The sequence below is a fragment of the Phodopus roborovskii genome, unplaced genomic scaffold (assembly GCF_943737965.1).
Source record: "Phodopus roborovskii unplaced genomic scaffold, PHOROB, whole genome shotgun sequence".
Classification (NCBI taxonomy): Eukaryota; Metazoa; Chordata; class Mammalia; order Rodentia; family Cricetidae; genus Phodopus; species Phodopus roborovskii.
The window spans coordinates 2,964,814-2,985,369 of NW_026126602.1; the positions used below are offsets into that span (position 1 = coordinate 2,964,814).

The 20,556-nt window shown below is 42.3% G+C and overlaps 1 protein-coding gene across 11 annotated transcripts in view; it reads right to left on the reverse strand.

The window, feature by feature from the left end:
* The window catches only part of Zeb1 (zinc finger E-box binding homeobox 1), a 149,942-nt gene extending 136,630 nt beyond the window's left edge, over positions 1–13,312 (reverse strand). For 3 of the 11 annotated variants that reach the window (XM_051205659.1, XM_051205654.1, XM_051205656.1), the window contains exon 1: positions 10,826–11,241. Coding sequence is in view for 4 of the 11 variants with exons in the window: in XM_051205651.1 (XP_051061608.1) it covers positions 12,808–12,865 (58 nt within the window). In the remaining 7 variants the exon portion in view is untranslated. Of the gene's footprint in view, positions 1–10,272; positions 10,372–10,505; positions 10,629–10,825; positions 11,243–12,807; positions 12,912–12,978 lie in introns of those variants that run through there. The other 8 variants (XM_051205662.1, XM_051205657.1, XM_051205660.1 and 5 more) reach the window with 7 other exon arrangements.
* Positions 13,313–20,556: the final 7,244 nt, after the last annotated feature.

Sequence of the window (20,556 nt, forward strand, 5' to 3'; positions counted from 1 at the left end):
TTCTCAAGACAAAACTCAAACCCAACTGTCAATATAAACTTTTTCTTCATTTGCTTCCTAACTCTCTAGCTTCACCCTCAGTTAGTCCTGTAGTGAGATATCCATCCCACCCAAACCTGTTTCACTGACCACGCCCATCCGGGTATGATCTGGGCCGGGGGGGGGGGGGGAGGGAGGGAGACCTAGGTCTGGGGTCCTGGATCCCAGCTCTCTCTCTCTTGCTTTCTGCTTGAAGACAGAGAGCATTTGGAGGTATCCTTGGGACGGGAACCTGCTGACAGTCATCTGTTTCTGGTGTAAGTAATTTCTCCCCAAATAAACACCCATCAGCCTATCATTTTCCCAGATTCTTATTTATAAATGCTACATAGCCCTTTCATCCTATATGACTCAAGCACAAATGTCTTTCAAGCCCCAGCATGTAGATGTGTCTCATGCAGCTAGCTGCACAAACCACTCCTCTGCATGGAATAGCATCATGTGCATCATCTCCAGGATAGACATGTACTCTCTTAAGCATCATCTCTAAGTATTATCCTCTCTGCATATGGGATGGGGCCAGTTACTAAACTAAATTCTTCAGTTTAATTCTTGTTTTGTTTCTCCTATACTGTAAGCCCCTTTGGTTTCTGCCTATTGCACAGTAATCTACCATATCAATTTCACAGAAAGCAAATGCAGGCATAAATGAATTATTGTTCCAATTTCATAGGCTAAATAACATCAAATTTAATATTATAACCTAAGACTTCAATCTCTCATTCAATGCTTTTCTATAAATGTACCCATGGACACCAAATCAAAAGGAATTATATGCAGAATGACCACGATAGACACAATTAGAGGAAATATAAAATATGAGACACTTGAAAACAAAACCAAAATGTATGTAAGTGCTAACAGATTTTCAAAGAAAAAATCAATAACAAAATGAAATGGAAAAGCTAGAAATAATAAAATGGGAAGTAAACTAGTGATAGTACATCTTTTAGAAAATGAAGTGTGTGTATATATGTATGTGTTTGTGTAAAGAAATGTACTGGTCCTCATGTCAAATTTTTTTTCTTTAGCTATAACAAAATGAGGAATAAGATACATAACCAAGAATCAGTAACATCAAGGGCTCATGCCAAAGAAAATATGTCCCTCGATGAACTCAAGATGAGTAGCAGGTATAAATCCTGTGTAAAGTTAGGAGGTATGCAATGTAGGACAGTGCTGGGCTCATCAAAACCATGCAGGAAACAAGCCAACGGATAACAATCAAATTCTGCCTACCCAGTGGCCCCACTTGGGCAGCACTCTCAAAGTGGCGCCTTACAAAATCTTGAGCTCATGATGGCACATACTTGCAATTTCAGAGTTAGGGAGGCAAAGACTGAAGGAATACTGGATCTTGCTGGCCAGCCAGCCTACCTAAACCAGAGATTCACGTTCAATGAGAGACCCTATCTCAAAAACACAGTGAGGATCAAGTAGGAGGATACCAATGTTGGCCTTTTCACTCCACAGGTATTCATGCAGACTCATATGCACACAGATACATTACACATAAAGAAATTAGAAAGAAAGGGTTAGAGATTTTTTTTTTGGGGGGGTAGCTTTTTCAAATTACTGAAGGCTAATTTAACTTATACATCAAGATCAAAAGAGAATACAGACAAAGATTAATATGAAATGGATCATAGGCCTGAATGCTAATGATTTAAACCTCTAAATTATTTAGTAAAGTCTTCAGTTTGATCAAGTTACCCAAAAGGATAAAATCATAAACTGATAACAAATTAAAAATTTAAACTTCAAAGATACCATTAAAAATCAGAGGCTATCCCAGGAAAGGTTAAAGTCCTTTAAATACCTATATCTAATAAAGAAACCGAGTCTAGAAAACACAAAGGACTCCTTCAACCCAATCACTGAGAAAAGAAATATTACTAAAAACTGGACATGATTTTTAAAAGCATTTAACAAAAGAAAATAAGTGACAAACATGTCCACATAATTTCATTGCATGCCTTTATTCACCAGTAAAGTCCAAACCAAACCAGCAGAGTGCTGTCACACACCCGTGAGAGTCACTACAATGAAAACACAAGCACACTTCCAGAAAGACATGAGGCAAACAGAACTTAGACATGATGGTGGGAAACACAAAGGTGACAAGCACTTTACATTCTGTAAGTTTCTTATCAAGTTAGACATATGCCTAGTAAATGACCCAGCCATTCTTTTAAATATACAAGAGAAATGTCAGCATATGATCCCATAAACAAACCTGTTTGTGTTTACAGACTTAATTACAGCAAACCCCACATATAATCAAACTTAATAGGTCAACTTTAGAATACAATACAATTTGTATTCTATTCATATAATGGAATACTACTCAGCAATCCAAAAGGATAAACTACAGATGGTATGAATTTCAACAACACTGTGCAAAGCAAAATATGGAATATAAAGGAAAGAGCACGCACTGCCTGGCTGCAGCTCTAGCAAAAAGAAATTCAATCTCTTTTTGATTGAGGAATAAGATACATAACCAAGAATCAGTGAGCAAAAGCAGACAGACCATTGATTTCTTGGGAGCCAGAAGTGAGAAGTACTGGCTGCCATTTGATACAAGGGAATTTCTGGGATGGTAAGAGATACTTCCTATGTAAATTACAGTGGTGGTTATATAAGCATGTAGATATACTAGAGCTCTTCAAAATGTACAATGTATCTGACTGCATATAATAGTATCTCAATAAAGTTTATCAAACCATACTACTGACCCACATACAGTTTTAACTTTTATCTTAGGACTGTTCTGATCTAAACCATAGGAACACAGTAAGATACCTGCATTTTCAAAATATTCCAAGCCAAATAGATATATGAAAACCAGTGGTCTCCATGCATCTTAAACTGCTCAAACTGCTTCCTTGGGCTTTGGCTTTTGTTTTATGCAACAGAGTAACAATGACACATTATTTTTGAATTCCATGCCAACATTTGTACAAAGTGTTTCAGTATCTCTCCATATAATGTACTCCAAGATGATCCTCCTTGAGCTAAAAGACACATCTCAAGCAGCATAAGATGATGCTTCCAGGGGCTGGAGAGAGGTCTCAGGGGGTGAGCATACTTGCTGAACAAGCCTGAGGCCCTGAGTTTGGACCCCAGCCTTCACATGAGCCAAGGTATGTATCTGTAACCCCAATGCTATGGGGAGTCCAAGGGCAAAGACAAGATCTCAAGCTTGCTAGCTGTCAGGTTCAGTGAGAGACCCTGCCACAAATAAACAATGCAGAGAGTGTTAGAGCTTTAAAGACACCTGTTCTCCTCATCTGACATTCACACATGTGCACAGACACCTCCCCCACATACTGATGCTCATGTATAGCGTACACACACACACACACACACACACACACACACACACACACACTGGATGGGCATGAAACTTCAGTGTAAGCTTTCATACAGTAGCTTCATATGAAAGCTTTAGACTCCTGTCAGAACTAGCCAACATTCAAGACCACAGAGAATTGAATGCATTTTCTAGCAACAACCTTTAAGATAGTAGCTACATTAGTTAGAAATGGATAAGAAATAGTCAACAACTGATGCAAGATGTATTTAAAGAAAATACATAAAATTGAATGCACTAGTCTATTGCTCCTGTCAGAACTAGCCAACACTCAAGACTAAAGCCACAGAGCAGTGAGTGCATTTTCTAGCAACATTCTTTCATCTAGTAGTTATATTAATTAGAAATGGATAAGAAATAGTCAACTAGTGAAAGATGTATTTAAAGCAAATACATAAAATTGAAAGTAGCATTTATTGAATGCATAAAACATAATAAATATACTGCTTCACAAACTTTGGCTAAGCATTTCAACTCTGAGATTAGCATTCCAGTGGAAAGCTAAGTCTCTTGGCCAAGTTAAGACAACTAGTAAAATATAGGATTAGCCGCAGCTATTACCTCTGATTATCCTTGAAGAAGAAACACTATATATATCTAACCAAGCATAGTAGATCATGCCTACAGTCTCAGCACTTGGGAGGTAGGAAGATTAGCACAACTTCAGGGGCAGTCAGAACTTCCATATGGACTGTCTCAAAACAATAAATACAACCAAACAAAGCAAACAAACTAAAGGTCCCATTATGTTCAGAAGGGAACTCCAAAGACACAAGAGATCTAAATATGAAAGGTAAGATAATGTAATAGAAAATTTTCTATGAAAGTATTTTCAATCTACATATTAGGAAAGATTTCATACTACCCATAAAGTCAAAACTTTAATAGATGAGTTAAGATTAAAATTAAGGATTTCTGCACCATCATCAAAATCAACAGATGATCAACATATTTGGAACATAATGACTTCACAAAAAATCCTAGGATATCAACAAGTAAGATAGGCAAAGGCAAATCCAATTTGATAGTCAAGGATATGCAGAAATGATCAACTACCTAGTAAAATAAAACCACCTTGACACCGTATTTAACATTTGTCAAAACAGCAAAATTGGTGCTGGAGAGATGGCTCAGTGGTTAAGAGCACTGGCTGTTGTTCTAGGAACCCTGCTTCAGTTCCCACTACCCATAGGGCAGCTCATAATTGTCTACTACCCCAGTCCCAGGGGACCTGCTGACCCCTTCCAGCCTCCACATGCACCAAGCACATAAATGGTGCCCAGACACACAGATAGGCAAAACATTTCTATATATGAAAGAAGAAATTTTAAATTGAAAAGTGTAAAAACCAGGGTATTGCATGATACCATACTCTGGAAAACTCCGAAATAAGATACAGTTATGCATTGTTTCTGAGGATGAAGACTATTTTTGCCATTCTCCAAACAATGTGGCAGGATTTAGTCACTATCCTCAGATAGACTTTTCCTTAGGCCTTCCTAACAAACAAGAATGATGGGATCACTTGGCTCCAAGAGTTGGAGGCAAACTAGGGATCCAACACTGGAGGAATTCATAATAATTAGTACTTTGTTACACAAATTTAATGACTACAGTTGGAAGTAAGCATACAGCACCTAAGGTCGGCACAGGGAAGGGCAGCAAAGATACTGTGACTAGAGTAGAGAACAACATCACCCAAATGAGAGAATTCCTCTAAATAAAGCCAAGCTGAGGGAAGCAGCTAAAGCAACAGCTAAGTTTGTCAGGTGCATGCATATGCAGTAAAAATCCCTTTGTGCCAAGATGACTGAGCATTCTATAAATACACAAGAAATATTGGCATCTACTTGCTTGTTACAAATTCACAAATGAATATAGTTAATAGTCTAGTAATGGGAACATGAACTGGGGCTTAGTCAGATCTAACTAGAAATACAAACATGGCAAAGTCAGTTCACGTTCCTCTGTATTCATATTTGTGCGTGTGTGTGCTCCTGCCCCACCCTCCTCTCCCCTATCTCTCCTTCCCTCCTTCCTAATCTTGCCTCTCTTTCTCCTTCCTATCTCTCACAGGGTCTCACTCTGCATCCCAAGTTAACAGTGTCAAATACACCATCCTCCTGTCTCAGCCTCCTGAATTACAGGACTGCAGGCATGAACACTAGTATTGTTTTCTCTTAAAAAAAAATCTTTTTGATGAATCTCCTAAATCTTTCCATCTCTAAGCATACATTACTTTATTATCTTAAATGCTATTCATATCTTTTATTCTACTTTCTTTGCTCATTCACATAAAAACAAACACCCTCAAGGGTATATAGATAGAGTCAATTTAGAAAAGTGAGCTGACAACAGTGTTCAGTACTACCACCAAGCAGTGGGCACTGAGGGCCATCTTGAAACATACACCAATGGCAGGGAGGAATTAGTATGGCACAGTCCTGTGTCACATAAAAATGTGTTCAATGACAAGTTTCATCTCCAATGGTGGTCCCACAAGACTGTACTGTCCAGTGACACAACAGAATGCTCTCTGTGATGGTCCCCCAATAAAACCACATAGAACACACTTCTAACAATGCACTTACTCCGTGTTGATGGGGAAAAGGAGAAAGTATCAAAGAGATGGTGATTTTCACAGTCTATTCTAGAATTCCCCAGAGAGCAAGGTTAACTTAAGTCCTGGCCCTGACACCTACTCCATGAAGGATTTTACTCATGCTATCCACACATTACTGTATGAGTCTGGAACTGCACTGCAAAGTACATGTTCAAGTCTCTCTGTAGTTTCCATCTAAGCATCTCAAATATCACTTTATCTGCATCAGTTTTCTGAAAAAAAAATGATTCTGAGTGAAACAATCCTTCACATTAAAAAACAGAATTTTGGAATGGGGTGTAGTTCTGTAATCAAGTGGTTGGTCAACAGCCTATGTTCAATCCCAGAAGTTCAAATGAAAGTGTAAAATTTCATTAGAATGATAAATTTTAAACCAAGCTAATTACACTCTGAATATTATCTATTTAACAATAGTAACAAACCCCCACACAATGAGTTCAAATAATAATGGATTCATGAACAGAGAAATCAAATGTATGCCAGTGACCATGAACAGTAATGGAAATATCTGAAGGAGGTACCCATTTTATTCAAAGAAAACTACAATTAGAGTATTTTAAATAACTAAAATGTGAGCTGGGAAGATGATTAATTTGGTTGTACTTGTCTATGACAACCTGAGTTTGGATATTCAACACACGCATAAAAGTCAGGAATACCTGTAATCCAAGTACTAGAGAGGTAGGGATGTAGAGGGCGCCCTAGGACTCCCAGGCCATCCAGACTAATCAATTGGTAAGTCCAGATTCAGCGAGAGATTTCTCTCAAAAAATATGGTAGAGGGGACTGGAGAGAGGACTTGGAGGTTAAGAGCACTTGCTGATCTGGCAACTATAATCCTAGATGCTTAGAGAGCTGAAGCAGGGGAACCACAAGTCCAACACCATCCAGGACAACTTAATGGGCCACTGTCTTTAATTTAAAAACATTAAAAGAGTAGAGATGTAATTCAGTGATAGAGTACTTGCAGAATATGCATGAGACCCCAGGTTTAATCTCCAATAGGATAATAAATACATAGAAACATAAACACTATGATATTATCAGTAACCCACTTTCAGGTTAAGAACAGTATAATTCACCTCTACTAAGTTTAAAACTCAGGCAGACATGCCCTTTCTACACGGGGAATCTTTATGTAGTAAAACAAAAGCCCCAGGACTGCTGCCTTTTGGGGCTATAGAGGTGGCTCAGCAGTTAACAGTGCTCACTATCTCCAGAGGACTCATGTTCAGTCCTGCACCCATATCAGGGGCTCAAAACTGCCAGCAACACCAACTCCAGAGGACCCAATCCCTCTGACCTCCTTGGGCACCTATATACATATGTACATACCTATACAGAGACATGCATAATTTAAAATATTTTTATAAAAAAGATGCTTCCTTTAGAAATGCAATGCTCAAAACACTGTCTCATACAAAGGAAAGATTATTACCCCAGTAGTGTCTACACAAAAATCAGATTTACCTGTTATAAAACTTCACATTCCTCCTCAGAAACTGCTGTACAAAGAGATATATTTGCTGTGTGCTAACTGGGCCACTCCCCTGAAGTCTTAACTACAGTGCACTCAAACTTTTACATATAACACACACAATTTATATTTATAACATGATTATCTTGTAGTATGTACAATGTCTACCTTTTCAAAAGATAATTTTGAAAGTAATTTTATCATATAACCTAATGAGGGTGCTTTTCTAATTTAAACTTTCTGAATTTTCTTTCCATGGGCATTTTTATTTTAGCCTGCATCTCTATGAGACATGAACAACAGATTAACAGTCATGCTGCAAAGCATATTAAACTATTGCAATCTTAAATGTTCTTTCTGTGTTCCTGACACCCTCGCCTCACTGTGCTTCTGCACACTAATTCACATCTTTTAGCATCTGCATGCTTTTCCTTCTTCTATCACTGCAATTCAATATAAGTACTTAAGAGCAGCTAGCAGGATAATTCCACATGATACTGCATCTATGTTTACATCTGACTCTAATCATATGCTTAGAAATGATTTACAAAGGAGAAAGAAAAAGGGGCAAAAAGAAATCACTATGAGAATTACTTGAGAATATTCAGAACATTTTAGAAATATTCCTGATACAGTTTTCTCATATTTCAAAACCACTAAAATTATAAACATAGAGGTATACATGATTTCAAAAAATAAGGCTAGACAAAATAACAAAATAAAAATAATTAGTCCTCATGCTTTTATACCAAGGTCATCTAACCAAGCGACTTATGCTTTCAGTTTACAAGATAATTCTGATGTCTGGCTTCATGCTTGAATTTCATACATTGTAATCTCCACTAAGTTGCTTAATTCATGAAAAAATAAATAAATTATACTCATTCATGGAAATCTCCTAAAGTAAGACAGTACCAAATTAAAGAGATACCTGTCAGAAATTAAAAATAGTGTTTACAGACACAATCCATAGGAAGTTCACAGACTTACCTGACAAGTCAGGTAAATCCTACTTAATTCAAGACAAACAGTGTGACTACTGCATATGGCAGGGCCACAAGTGCATTTCTAGAACTACCATTAAAACAGATGGGGAAAGAAACGCTTCTAACTACTGACCCAAATGCAAGGCTTAAGGATTGCAGTTGTGCTCACATAAATGTATGGACACAAAGCAATAGCATAACTAAATACTTTACATTTCATGCAATTATTTGTAAATCAAAGCCATTGTGTCAGTGTACATGGTTTGCTTAGAGTAGTAATTATCTGAATAGAATAATAAACTAATAAATTATTAATGCCTAAAAAACTTGTATTTCTTAATTTATAACTGGTAAATTCAAAGTTAATATGTTGCCGGATTCTTCACTAAAGGTATGCATGGCATGAGAAGGGGCCGCCATTAATAAGGGGACTTCCAGGACACCGGATAAAATCAAAGCCTACAACCAAACAACAGATAATTAGCATCTACTTTAGTATCCCAATCCATCTACAGTCTTAAGTTTATGCAATCTATGGGAAATTACTACCCAGTGCTATTAATCACTTAGTTGGAACTTCTTTAACCATACACATCTTCTAACCATGGACATCTTTAATATTTGAAAATGTATTATTCAAGACTCCTATTATGAACAACAACAAAAGGTTTAAAAGTATGGTGGTGAATATGCAAAAATAAATATAAGTAGTCATTGCATTTTCTTGCCCAAGTCTAAAACCAAACTTTTTAATTTAAGTGCTTTAATGAATACCAAAAGGCACCTACCTATTTCAAGATTCTGAAGCTTAAATTTGTAAATACATTCACGTGAACACATTCCTATCCTATTCTAGTGTCAGTAAACTAGAAGACATGGAGGCTTGTTTTAAAGACTCAGAAGGACACAGAAGATTCCCCATGAGCATAGAAGACCAACACATTTAGGATGCTGTACCAATAGTCGTTTTTGTTAGCATCCTCTACTGGTGATTTCCAAAGACAGCAAGAAGAAATGGTGCTAATGATAGAAAGGTATGTGCCTGCTATTCCATCTAAGGTGAATTAGTCAGCATGCAGTCACTGGGAGCTACAGCTCATTTGTCAAGAATAAAAAAGAGGAAAAGAAAACATCAAATAGAACTTCAGAAAAGAGAAATATGTTTAAATACAACAAAGCATTAAATTATAAACAATAAAAATCAATTTTAGCAATTCTAATGCCATTCCTTTAGATGGCTATATTGCCATAACATCCCCACAGAAGGTTCGATGATTTAGCCAAGCCTGCTCAATTGCTACACCCTTGTTAAGTTACAGTTTTTGATGCTGTCATCAGTATCCTAGCTTGCAGAGAAATTCTAGGAAGGAAATAAAATGTTTTGCTGCTGGCTTAGCTGTAAAATCTATATACCTTCTTTCAAAAATTGAATACAAATATAATTTATACATAAATAACAAAATATCTTTATCATTATCTCCTCCTGTACACACTACTATTTATTCATTTAAATAAATTTTAAGAGTTAACATCTTTCCAGAGAATTCTCTCCCAAAACATCTGCAACTTAAATATGACTGCATTGCTAAGAAATATCAGTCAGCACCTATCCCCAGGTTTTACAACACAATGCATATAACTTCATTTTAAATTTGCAAAAATAGAAGGCTAAATCAAACAGAATGGCTGCAACGGTCAGCGATGGATGAAAGCATTAGAGAACAAAAAGAAATACAAAGAGAGAGCCAAAAGTGATGAAAATGGAAGATACCTGTGGTAGCACAGCGCTATCTCACACACCTTTTGTTTTCTCGGAGTAATGCATACTGCAGTCAAGACATTTCAGGCTCAAGAGCCCCAAATCTATTTTTCTAATATTAAACACAAAGGAAGAGCACTGACAGCAAGCGTGATATATAAATCCCTCCCCTGAGAAGGAAGGCGGCAAACAGGAGGGGGCTGACATACATGCAGGAGAAAACTAAACACCATCTTTTTTTCTACCTGCACAAGTTGCCATTTGCTGCAGCGATCAAGAATCTCTTTCCTGTTGATTTCAAGCACCTTTCGGGATAGCTTTCCACCCTTAAGTCATCTGTTGATATGCCTTATGTGTGTGATATTAATATCACAGGATCTCTAGGAGAAAAAAATCCATTCTTGCCTGTTCAGGTAAACATGTTTACAGCAGCTGCACAGACGCTGGGTGGTTCAGACTCACATGTCACACACATGTCGTCAGCAACAAGAAAAGCCCCTTTCTCTGGCGATCAACATTTTAAATAAGGTAAGGGCAGCGAACAGCCCTTTCCTAACCAACTTACCTTTCATAAAGCCACATCAGCAATAGCGGCAACAGCTCTATGTAGAACAGACACTATTTGACGCTAGAAGCAGGAAATTACAATTGCGGTAGCCTGTGCTCAGGTCCTTGCCACAACCAGTCACCTCTCCACAATGACGCTACACACCTTTCCCTCTGAACGTACAGGCTTCTCTGAAACCGACGTTTATCTGAACAACTGAAAATCATTCATGGCAGCGGGGATTTTAATGTAGGCTCAGATATATTCAAAATGTGTTTACAACCGAGAGGAACCCTCTTTGGAACAGCCTAAAATCTTCCTATCTGCTTCTAGACAGGAAATCCCACACAAAATCTAAAATTGCCAGGAAAGGTTACAAAACCTGGCGTTTGGCATCCCGGAGGGGAGGGAGCAACACAGACCGGGCGGGGGTGGGGCGGGGGGGGGCGCCAGGGTTGCCACTAAAACAGGATTTCCTAGTTCTCCAGACGCCACATCGATGCCATCAGGGGCGCATATTACCCCCATTCGTTAAAAAAAGAAGAAGGAGGAGGAAAACAAACAAACAAACAAAAAACTCGTCGTTTTATGTCTGGCGGGAGCCCCAAGGAGCCACTGGGTGCGAAAGGCACGAGGAATTCCTTATATAGCAGCGGCCGCAGCAGCACAGGGCTGTGGCCGCCCATCACCACACACAGGTACCCGGGCGGGGGCATCCCCCTGGCCGCCGCCGCAGGGGCTGTCCAGACAATGACCAAGAGCAGACGGCTGTCCGCGCTGCCGCGAGCCGAGAGCACACACTCGCCCAGGAGAGGCACCATCCAGCAACTCTTTCGTCTCCCCACGCTGGGAGAACCCACGATGCACCCACCGATACAGGTCGGGGTGTCGCGCTCTCTCCTCGTACCAGTGGCTTTCCATCTTCCTTAAAAAAAAAAAAACAAAGAAAAAACAAAACAAAAACAAAAAGACCACCACCACTAACAACAAAAAACTCTGCAGCCTGGCCCAGGAGTATTTCCCTGGCACATCCGCACAAATCAATACCCCGCGCAGCAGCTGCACCTCCGGCCTCAGCCCCGTGCGCCCGTCGGGCCGCCCGCCCCCTCCCCCACCCGCCCCACTCGCGACCCCGAGCGCCAGCCCAACTCCATTATCTGCCCTCGGCTCGCGCGTCCGGCCCAGGTAACAACTTCCCCAAACCGAAAGAGTCAAAACAAGACGCAGGCACACAGCCCCGTGCCCGCAGGGACTCAGGCTGCCCGGGCGTCCCGACCAGTCTGTGCTGCTTCCCGGCCGCGAGCAGCAGGCGGCGAGTCCACGCACACGCTCGCCCCACGGCAGCAGCCAGGAGCCGCCCGACCCTGCTCGGCCCCCGACGGTCACCGCACGCGCGGAGTTCCAGCCCCGCGAGCGCCCAGGCTAGCGGCGGCCCCGCGCGTCCCCATCCCCGCCCGCCCGCGAGCGCGCGGGGCGCAACTTTACCGCGGGCGCCCGACCCGGCGCGCAGCGCCCGCTCCCGCGCACACACGCGCACGGCCGACACGCAGCCGACACGCAGCCGGCCCGCGGCCGCCCGTCCTCTCCCGCCCGCGCCCGCCCCGCAGCCCGCGCCCGCCCGCCGCAAGTTTGTTCCCCGCCGCCGCGGCCTGCGCGGAGGGAGGATCGCGCGCGGGGAGACGCCGAGGGGCGGCAAGAGTGGAGAAAGTGCGGAAAGAAGCAACAGCCGCTCCACCCGCGGGCGGAAAAGTGGCCGGGCGCGGCGGCGGGATGCGGCTCGGCTAACGGTCCCCGGCGGCCGCGCGAGCCGCTAGGCGCAGAGGCAGGTAAGACATAACGGTCCAGGACGGCGGCCGCGGCGGCGGCGGCAGCGGGGCGCACTACTTTACTTTCCCACTCCACTCGGCCCGGCCCCGCCGCCGCCCCCGGCCCGCTCGGCCCCGCGCCCCTCGCCCGGCCGCCCGCTGCCCGCCGCCGCGCCGGGCCCCTCCGCCACTCACCGTTATTGCGCCGCGGGTTCGCCTGCTTTCTGCGCTTACACCTGGGGCCATCCGCCATGATCCTCTCGCTTGTGTCTAAATGCTCGAGTCACCTCCTCCCCCTCCTCCCTCCCTCCCTCCCTCCCCTTCCCCCCCACCCGCCGCCTCCACCCCTTCCCCTCCCCACCGCACCTGGTTTACGACACTCGCGGCTTTACGACATCACCTTCCTAACACCTAGCGGCGCTCGCTCTACGGCCGGAACCTTGTTGCTAGGGCCGGGGCGGTTTGCGGCAGCTTCGGACGCTGCGGAGTTTGAATTGGGGAGGCGAGGGAAAAGTTTTGCTCAGGTGTGGTGGGGTGACGGGGGAGGGTGCTGACACCCCGGGGACGGGGCCGGGAGGCGACAGGGTGGCCTCCCGGACCAGGTGGAGCTGGCGGCATGGGCCACACCCGCGCAGACACCGCGCGGACGGGTGCGCACTCCTCGGGTCCCGCGCGCTCCGGCTGTCGGTGCGGCGGCCCGCGCGTGCGCGCCGGGGACGTGGACGGCGTGGACGCGCGGCGAGCTACCTGGCCAGTTCTGTCTGACTCCCTCCCCTCCCACAGACGCGCGGGTTTCCCCAGCCTACCCGGACGGGAAGTGACAGCAGTTGGGTTGAACTTCAGTTGGACAGAGAAGGAGGCGAGAAATTCCGCTCTCAGGAAGGCAGCATGAGTAATCCCCGCACCGTGCCAGGCTCACTTCCTCATCCGCGCCTACCTCACCTGCTGTCACCTTGCCTACCCCGCCCTGCAGGGTCCCAGGGTGGCCAGGCTAGTGGGCGTTGCGACCTACCCTTGAGGCATAAACACCCTAGGAGAGCTCGCCTGAAAACCTGTAATCCGAAAGGCAGAGAGCACAAGGCAGGAGGATGACTAAGAGTTCAAGACTAACCCACCTCAAAGTAACTACAGTTTCACACATATCGGAGCAGTATAATGACTATGAGGCTAAAAGCAAAGTTGAATAGTGTTCGCTGAGGCTGATTTTTACCTAAAGTCCTTGCCTTTGTACAAGACCCAAAATACCTTGATACCCGTCTTCAGTAATTAGGATTTAAATTTATCTTTCTCTCCCCGATTCCCACCCCTTTTAAAGGAGAAAGTGTGTGAGATAACTTTATGAGGTAAATGACCTAAGCCATTATTTCAGATATGTAATTATTAAATGTTAGTATATAAACGTGAGAGTTTAGGATAGAAACAACGGAAACATGCCTTGGCGTATAAGGAATAATACACTAAGCCAGCACAGTGCAGATGTATGAAAGCTACTTGGCAAGTTTCTGCCAACAGATTTTGTCATGCCTGAGGCAGGATATTTTATTGTGTGACTAGGCATGGTGGCAGTCTGTGCTTATGGAGGTGGAGGCAGGAAGGTCACAAGTTTCAGACCAAGTCTTATAGCATAGTGAGACCCTGTCCCCTCCCAAAAAAAGCCCTTGATACCCCAGTGTTAAAAGAGTCATTAAACTGAAGTTAAGTGTATAGCCAAAGTCCACTAATTAAAAAGTGCTGGCCATAGATGAAAACCTTACTACATTTATTGTGTCTGAGTAATGGGACTTCAAATGTTCTTGCACATCAGATCTGTACTGGTTTCTTGGTCCTTGTGCATACAGGTACTGCTTCTTTTCCTCAGTACCATATTAACCGCAACACCTGCGAGTCAGAATGGTACCCTTGGGTCGGTCAGCTTATGGTTGAGCCCTTGAATTTGGGAGTCCCTTCCCTGCCTTAGCATCCTGAGTAGCTGGAATCACCAAAGTGAGCCATGGCCAGGCCTCAGCTGCTCTCTAAATGAGTAGTTTCCAATTTTTTACACTCCCCCCTGTTTCCAGCCAAAAAGAAAAAAGGTCCACTCTACTGCCCATTTTACCTTCTCTTAAACTTGGGAGGTGTGACATCCAGTTCTCTTTAAGGGCTTATAAACCCTCCTGTGTTCTTCAGCTAACAACCATAGGCACATGAAAACTAACCGTACAAGATACTTTGTTTCTTCTATGGTTACTGATGTAGTGGGGAGGGGGCGGGTATTAACTGGAGGACGGTAAACCTTTCTTGGACTTGCTTTTTCCTGTATCCTCAACACTTAGAAAAGTGCCTGCCTAACCACACCTAGTAGTTGTTTAATATTTTTTGAAATAAGTTTTGTCTAAGTTTTCTGAATGACAATGAAGTGAAGGTTGTATGTCTTTATCATGTTCTTAGGAACAGTTGAGGTGAGTGTGAAACACAATAGTTGCCATTCATGTCCATGCTAATCTTGATCTTAATCTCTCCACTATCATTTTCCTTTTCCCTAAATAATTACTTCTGCTCAGTTCTATTTTTAAAATATGCTCAGGAAATATTGGTGAGCCAAATTTAATACAGTTTAACTTTTACAAAAGCCTCTGATAACTTAGAAAGTAAATACTTGACTTCTACTCATAGTTCCACAATGTTATTGAAGATACTAGAAAAAACAGACAGAAATAAGTCTCAGAATATAAAGTACTGCTTTAAACTGATTCTTGTCTATATTTTATATTTTTGGTTGTGTTCCTAGCCTTTAATAGCCGAGCCATCTCTCCAGCCCTCTTGTCTATATTTTAACCAAATAACTGGGAAAAAAATCTTTGGAACCAACTTATGAAGGAAATGCTTATAAAGATTTAGATTAAATCCAGCATTTGGGAGGTAGAGGAAGGAGAATCAGAGGTTCAAGGTCATCCTAGGGTGCATACTGAGTTCCAGACCAACCTGGGCAGCAGGAAACCTTGTCTCAAAATTTACTGGAAAAAAAATGTAAATGGATGGAATATTTTCAATTCTGAATTTTTCCTATAAATGTTTCATACTCTTTGCATGTATTTGCTTTTCATATTAGGTTCGTATATTATTTAAGATAAAGTCTGATGAATTGGTATTTTGAAGTTTGAATCAGGTGCTCTACATCAAGGGCACCTCACTTTCCAAGTGTATTTTAGAAGCATGACTAAATTCTCTAGACCTCATCAAACTTAAATGCCAGGTAGTCTCATGGAAGGCCCCCCTCCATTCAGTGCCTCTTTGCACATTGGACCTTTGAACTGGTGAGGGTGTACTCACTGTCTTAGCTAGGATTTCTACTGCTGTGATAAAACACCATGACATAACTTGGATGATGTCTTAGTTACTGTCCCATTGCTATGAAGACAATTTTTATAAAAGAAAACATTTAACAGAGGGCTTGCTCCCAGTTTCAGATGACTAATCCATGATGATCATGGTGGGAAGTGGGCAAATATGGTTCCTAGAGCAATAGCTGAGAGCTTTACATGCTGATTCACAGGCAGCAGGCAGAGAAGATGAGACACTGGGCCTGGCTTGGCTTTTTAACCTTAAAACACACTTTCAGTGATGTACCTCCTCCAAAAAGCCCACACCTCCTAGTCCTCAAATAGTTCTACTCCCTGGTGATTAAACATTCAAATATATGAGTTTATGGGGGACATTTTTATTCAGACCACCACGGAGAAAAAAGGGTTTATTCAAGCTTACAACTCTCAGATCATATTCTACTGAAGAAAGCCAGGGGCAAGGACCTGGTGGTAGGAACTGTTGCAGAGATCATAGATGGGTGCTGCTTACTGGCTTGCTCATCATGGCTTGCTTAGCCTGCTTTCTTCCAGTACCTAGGAACACCATCCCAGGGGTGACACTGCCCACAGTGGGCTGGGCCTTCTCAAATCAGTCTTCAATCAAGAAAATGCACTACAAGCCACTCCACGGGGTGGGGGAGTTACTTTCTCAGTCAAGCTTCCCTTTTCTCAAATAACTATTTGAGAGTGCCATGTTGACAAAGAACTAACCAGAACACATGTAAAGAATGCCGGGACCCAGCTGCTTCCCTGCAATGGCTCTGCTGACACTGGATTTGCTGTGCACAATGAATCAAAGGATGCTGGTGGTCACCTCACTGCTGCAGTTCAACCAGATTCTGCAGCCAGGCCCCAGGGCAGTGCTTTCCCCCTCAGGACTCACACCTTCTCTAATCAAGCCTACTTGGAGGTGATGAAGGGAAACATGTTTTTCTCATGCCTCCAGGTAATTTTTATTATGTACTGCACCCACAAAATTTTTCTCTGACAAGGCTGCTGCTTTTAGTAGAAGGCAATGAATTGTTAACAGGTAGGGCTGTTAAACATAAGTGGCATTTTTCAAAGCATCAGATACAAAAGCATAAATTTATTTGGGAAGATATTTGCAGAATGTCAGCAATCATCTTTAAAAGCTAATACAATAGTAACTCCTATAGAAGATAATCTTGGTTGATACCATGTGAGAACAAGAATGACATACCGTTACTTCTCAGGTGATTGACACCAGAGAGCCCAGTATGAACAAATGGTTTTGAGTGGAGTGTACTTAGCATAGTATCAGGGGTCTGGCATTTGGTTTGCATTTCTGTCTTTGCCCCTTTGTTTCTGTCTATTTCTTTGTTTGGCATCTTGACTTTTCTGAGCAGCTGACTGATTTTGTTACAGAATGCATCTGTTGTTTGGCTTACACCCCTGGCTTTCTGTAACCCATAGTCTCAGTTACAGACACTGCCAGCATTTACCTCTTGGAGAACATGTTAAAAGCTAAAAAGAAAAATAATAGCCTGTTTTAAATCTTTCATCACCGTGTTCAGGTCACATGAAAAAGTTTGTGATAGAAAAATCCCATGTTCAGTTACATCCACAGCCCCCTGGTCTGACCTTGCTCATCTTTTCACCTACTTGCTTCTGTTCTTTTGCTGTTCTCCTTTATCTTATATAATGAGGCCACACACTGTGCCCCACCCCACTATTTTACTTTTTAATCATTCTCTTCCTCTGTCTTTCTTTGTCCCAGGTCTGACATAGCTCTGTTTGGATCCTTTCCCTTTATCTTTTAGGTCAAGGTTTTTAAAAATTGTTCCAACTCTGAGACATCCTGTTTGTTTGCATGATGAGTACTCTTTCCACTGGTTAAACCCAGTCTCTTGCCTGACCTGCTCTGAGAGGCTGGCCTCTGTGGACTGCATCGTTCGGGCTCCTTCGCCCCCTGAGTCTTTTTTGTTTTGGCCTGTTTGGGAAGCATTGGCATAAGATCAAAGAAAGGAGAGAGTACAGAATATTTACTCCCTCCCTGTGACTGCCGCTTCATCTTCCACTAGGGCCCATGGTTCCTGCCAGATACCTGTGTCTTGTAGCCAAATTCTAGAAACTGCTTATCTCCCTTGTACCTTCAGGCCTAGAGATGTCATGATTAGATTTTCTGTCGTTCTCTGTTCTTTCCCTTTAACGTTGTCTCCACCTTTGTAAGAACTCTCCCCATTAAAATGTCTTCAATTACCCTTTGAAGGCACCATCTGCTTTCTTGCCAAGGACCATGAGTAATATGTAAGTTGGAATTAGAAATTGTGTCCAACCACCTTGTCAACAAAGTACCAGTCCCACAGATTCTACACTAAAATTTGAATGTGAGGTAAGTCTCTTATGTTGTCCTAATGCATGTTCTTCATGCAAAATCTGGTAGACGCTAATTATTCAATAACTGTAGAATGAAAGCTCTATCCTTACCTAAAATCTAGGTGAGACAACTTCAATGTGTTAATGTAAACCAGAGTTTGTGTGTACTTAAGACAAAGTTGTGTTTCATAATGACAGAATACTTTGCAATGAGAGAATTGTCTGTTTTTACCACACGGCCATTTGCAATAATGACTTTGCTTCTTCCCTTCTTGCATGGGCCCAGGTGCCACCATGCTACTCATTGTGACCCAGTGTGATAGAAGTTGAAGTGGTGTGCAGCACCGGGGACAGTCTTCAGAGGAAATGACTCACCATTCTTGCACTTCCCCTTGTTGGTTGAAATCAGACCAGCTATGCCAGGCTCCAAAAGGAAGGCAGAACAGAACTGAAGGAGCAGGGTCCTTGATACTGAAATATCATAATCAGCCCAAGACTTTCATTATATATATAGAGAAACACCATGGATAAGTCATCATCATCAGAAGTTATGGTGATAGTCAGCCAGCATCATTCCTGCTTAGTGTGGGTATATTTGCATTCTCTTGGCTGCTATGAAACCCTGGCCCACCAGTGCATCGAAACCACATTCAGTAGCTTGTCATCCTGGAAGACAGAAGTGCAAAGTTGGTGTCCCAAGGCTAAATTATTCTTTATCAAGGTTTTGGCAGGATTGTGGGCATCAGAAACCTTTAGGGCAGAACATTTCTTTGCCTTGTCCAGCTTTGAAGGCCACTCATAATCCTCAACTGGCAGGCCTCTTTCTGCATCCCCAGATTCACCAACATCTGCAGAGCCTTGCTCCAATGGGCTCCTCACTGGTCCCCTGCTCTGCCCATCTACCCCATAAGATAGATGTTTTTGTGATGAACTTAGACCTGCCTGGATCATTCCAGCTGTCTCCCCACCGGGTGAGTTCAATTCCACCTGTAACGTTATGTCCCCTTTGCCACATGACTAATATATTCACAGTTAACTTTGAGAGGCAGAGTAATATGCTTAAAGTTTTGTGATCAAGAAACAAGTTTTTATTAACTTGTTCATCTTTAACTTTAATTTCTATGCAGCTTTTCCAGTACTGTGCTAATTAGTCATTACTTTTTATGGCACATAGAAATCTTTAATAATTAAATATTAATTACTTTTTTCAATTTCTGTTCCTGAAAGCATTTTATGTGATAGACACAGCATGGATCTATAAATATCTAGCACAGTCCCTGACTTGAAGAAACTTACAGATTGTGGGAGAAGCAGATTTGTCAAAAGCGCTAATACAAAAATGGCAAGGAGGCATGGTTATACATAGGAGACACTGACTAGGGTAGAAGATGTCTGCATTGGAAACAATGGAGTTTGTCAGAAGTCAAGTGGAGCAGAGAGAATTAAAGGTGAAAATCACAGGATATGAAATCTCAGGATGAAAGCATAGCCCTTCTAGATGTAAACCTGTAGAAGTGAGGGTTTGACTATAAGGTATTCCTGGTTCTAGATGAGGCTGTGTAGGTGGGCGAATAGGAAACAGACTGTGAATGATGCTATGAGAATGTGGGACATTATATTAAATTATCCCACCTATCTTTTGCCTCTGGGCTTTTATCCTTCTCTATTCTGTATACCTTTTTTTTTTTTACTTCTCATTCTGTGGCTTGCTGTGTAGTTGTAGGGTGGCCTCTGATGTTCTCCTCTCCTCCTTTTCTTGCTCCTCCATCTTCTCATTCTTTTTCGATTTATTCTCTCTGCCTGGTGGCCCTGCTTATCCCTCTCCTGCCTTGCTATTGGTCATTCAGCTCTTTATTAGACAGTCAGCTGTTTTAGACAGGCAAAGTAACACAGCTTCACAGAGTTAAACAAATAATCACATTAAAAGAAAAAAAAATACATCTATGCATCACTATACAAACATTCCATGGTGGGGGGGAACAAATGTAACAATCTTAAAATAATATTCCACAGCTGTGACCTCTGTAAGGTAGTACAATTGTTGCAGCCACAACCCTTACCATGCACACAAACATTCTTCTTTCTCCTTATGGTGATGGAGATAGAACCTAAGATATGGCAGACAAGCTCTCTACCTTCAAGCTATGGCCCAGCCCCGTTACTACATGTGCTTTTGTATTTTTTTTTTTTTTTCATTTGCATCTGTGATGCTTAAGCTAGCACCTGTGTAATGGAAGAGGTCATTCTCATTGCTGGTAACTCATTG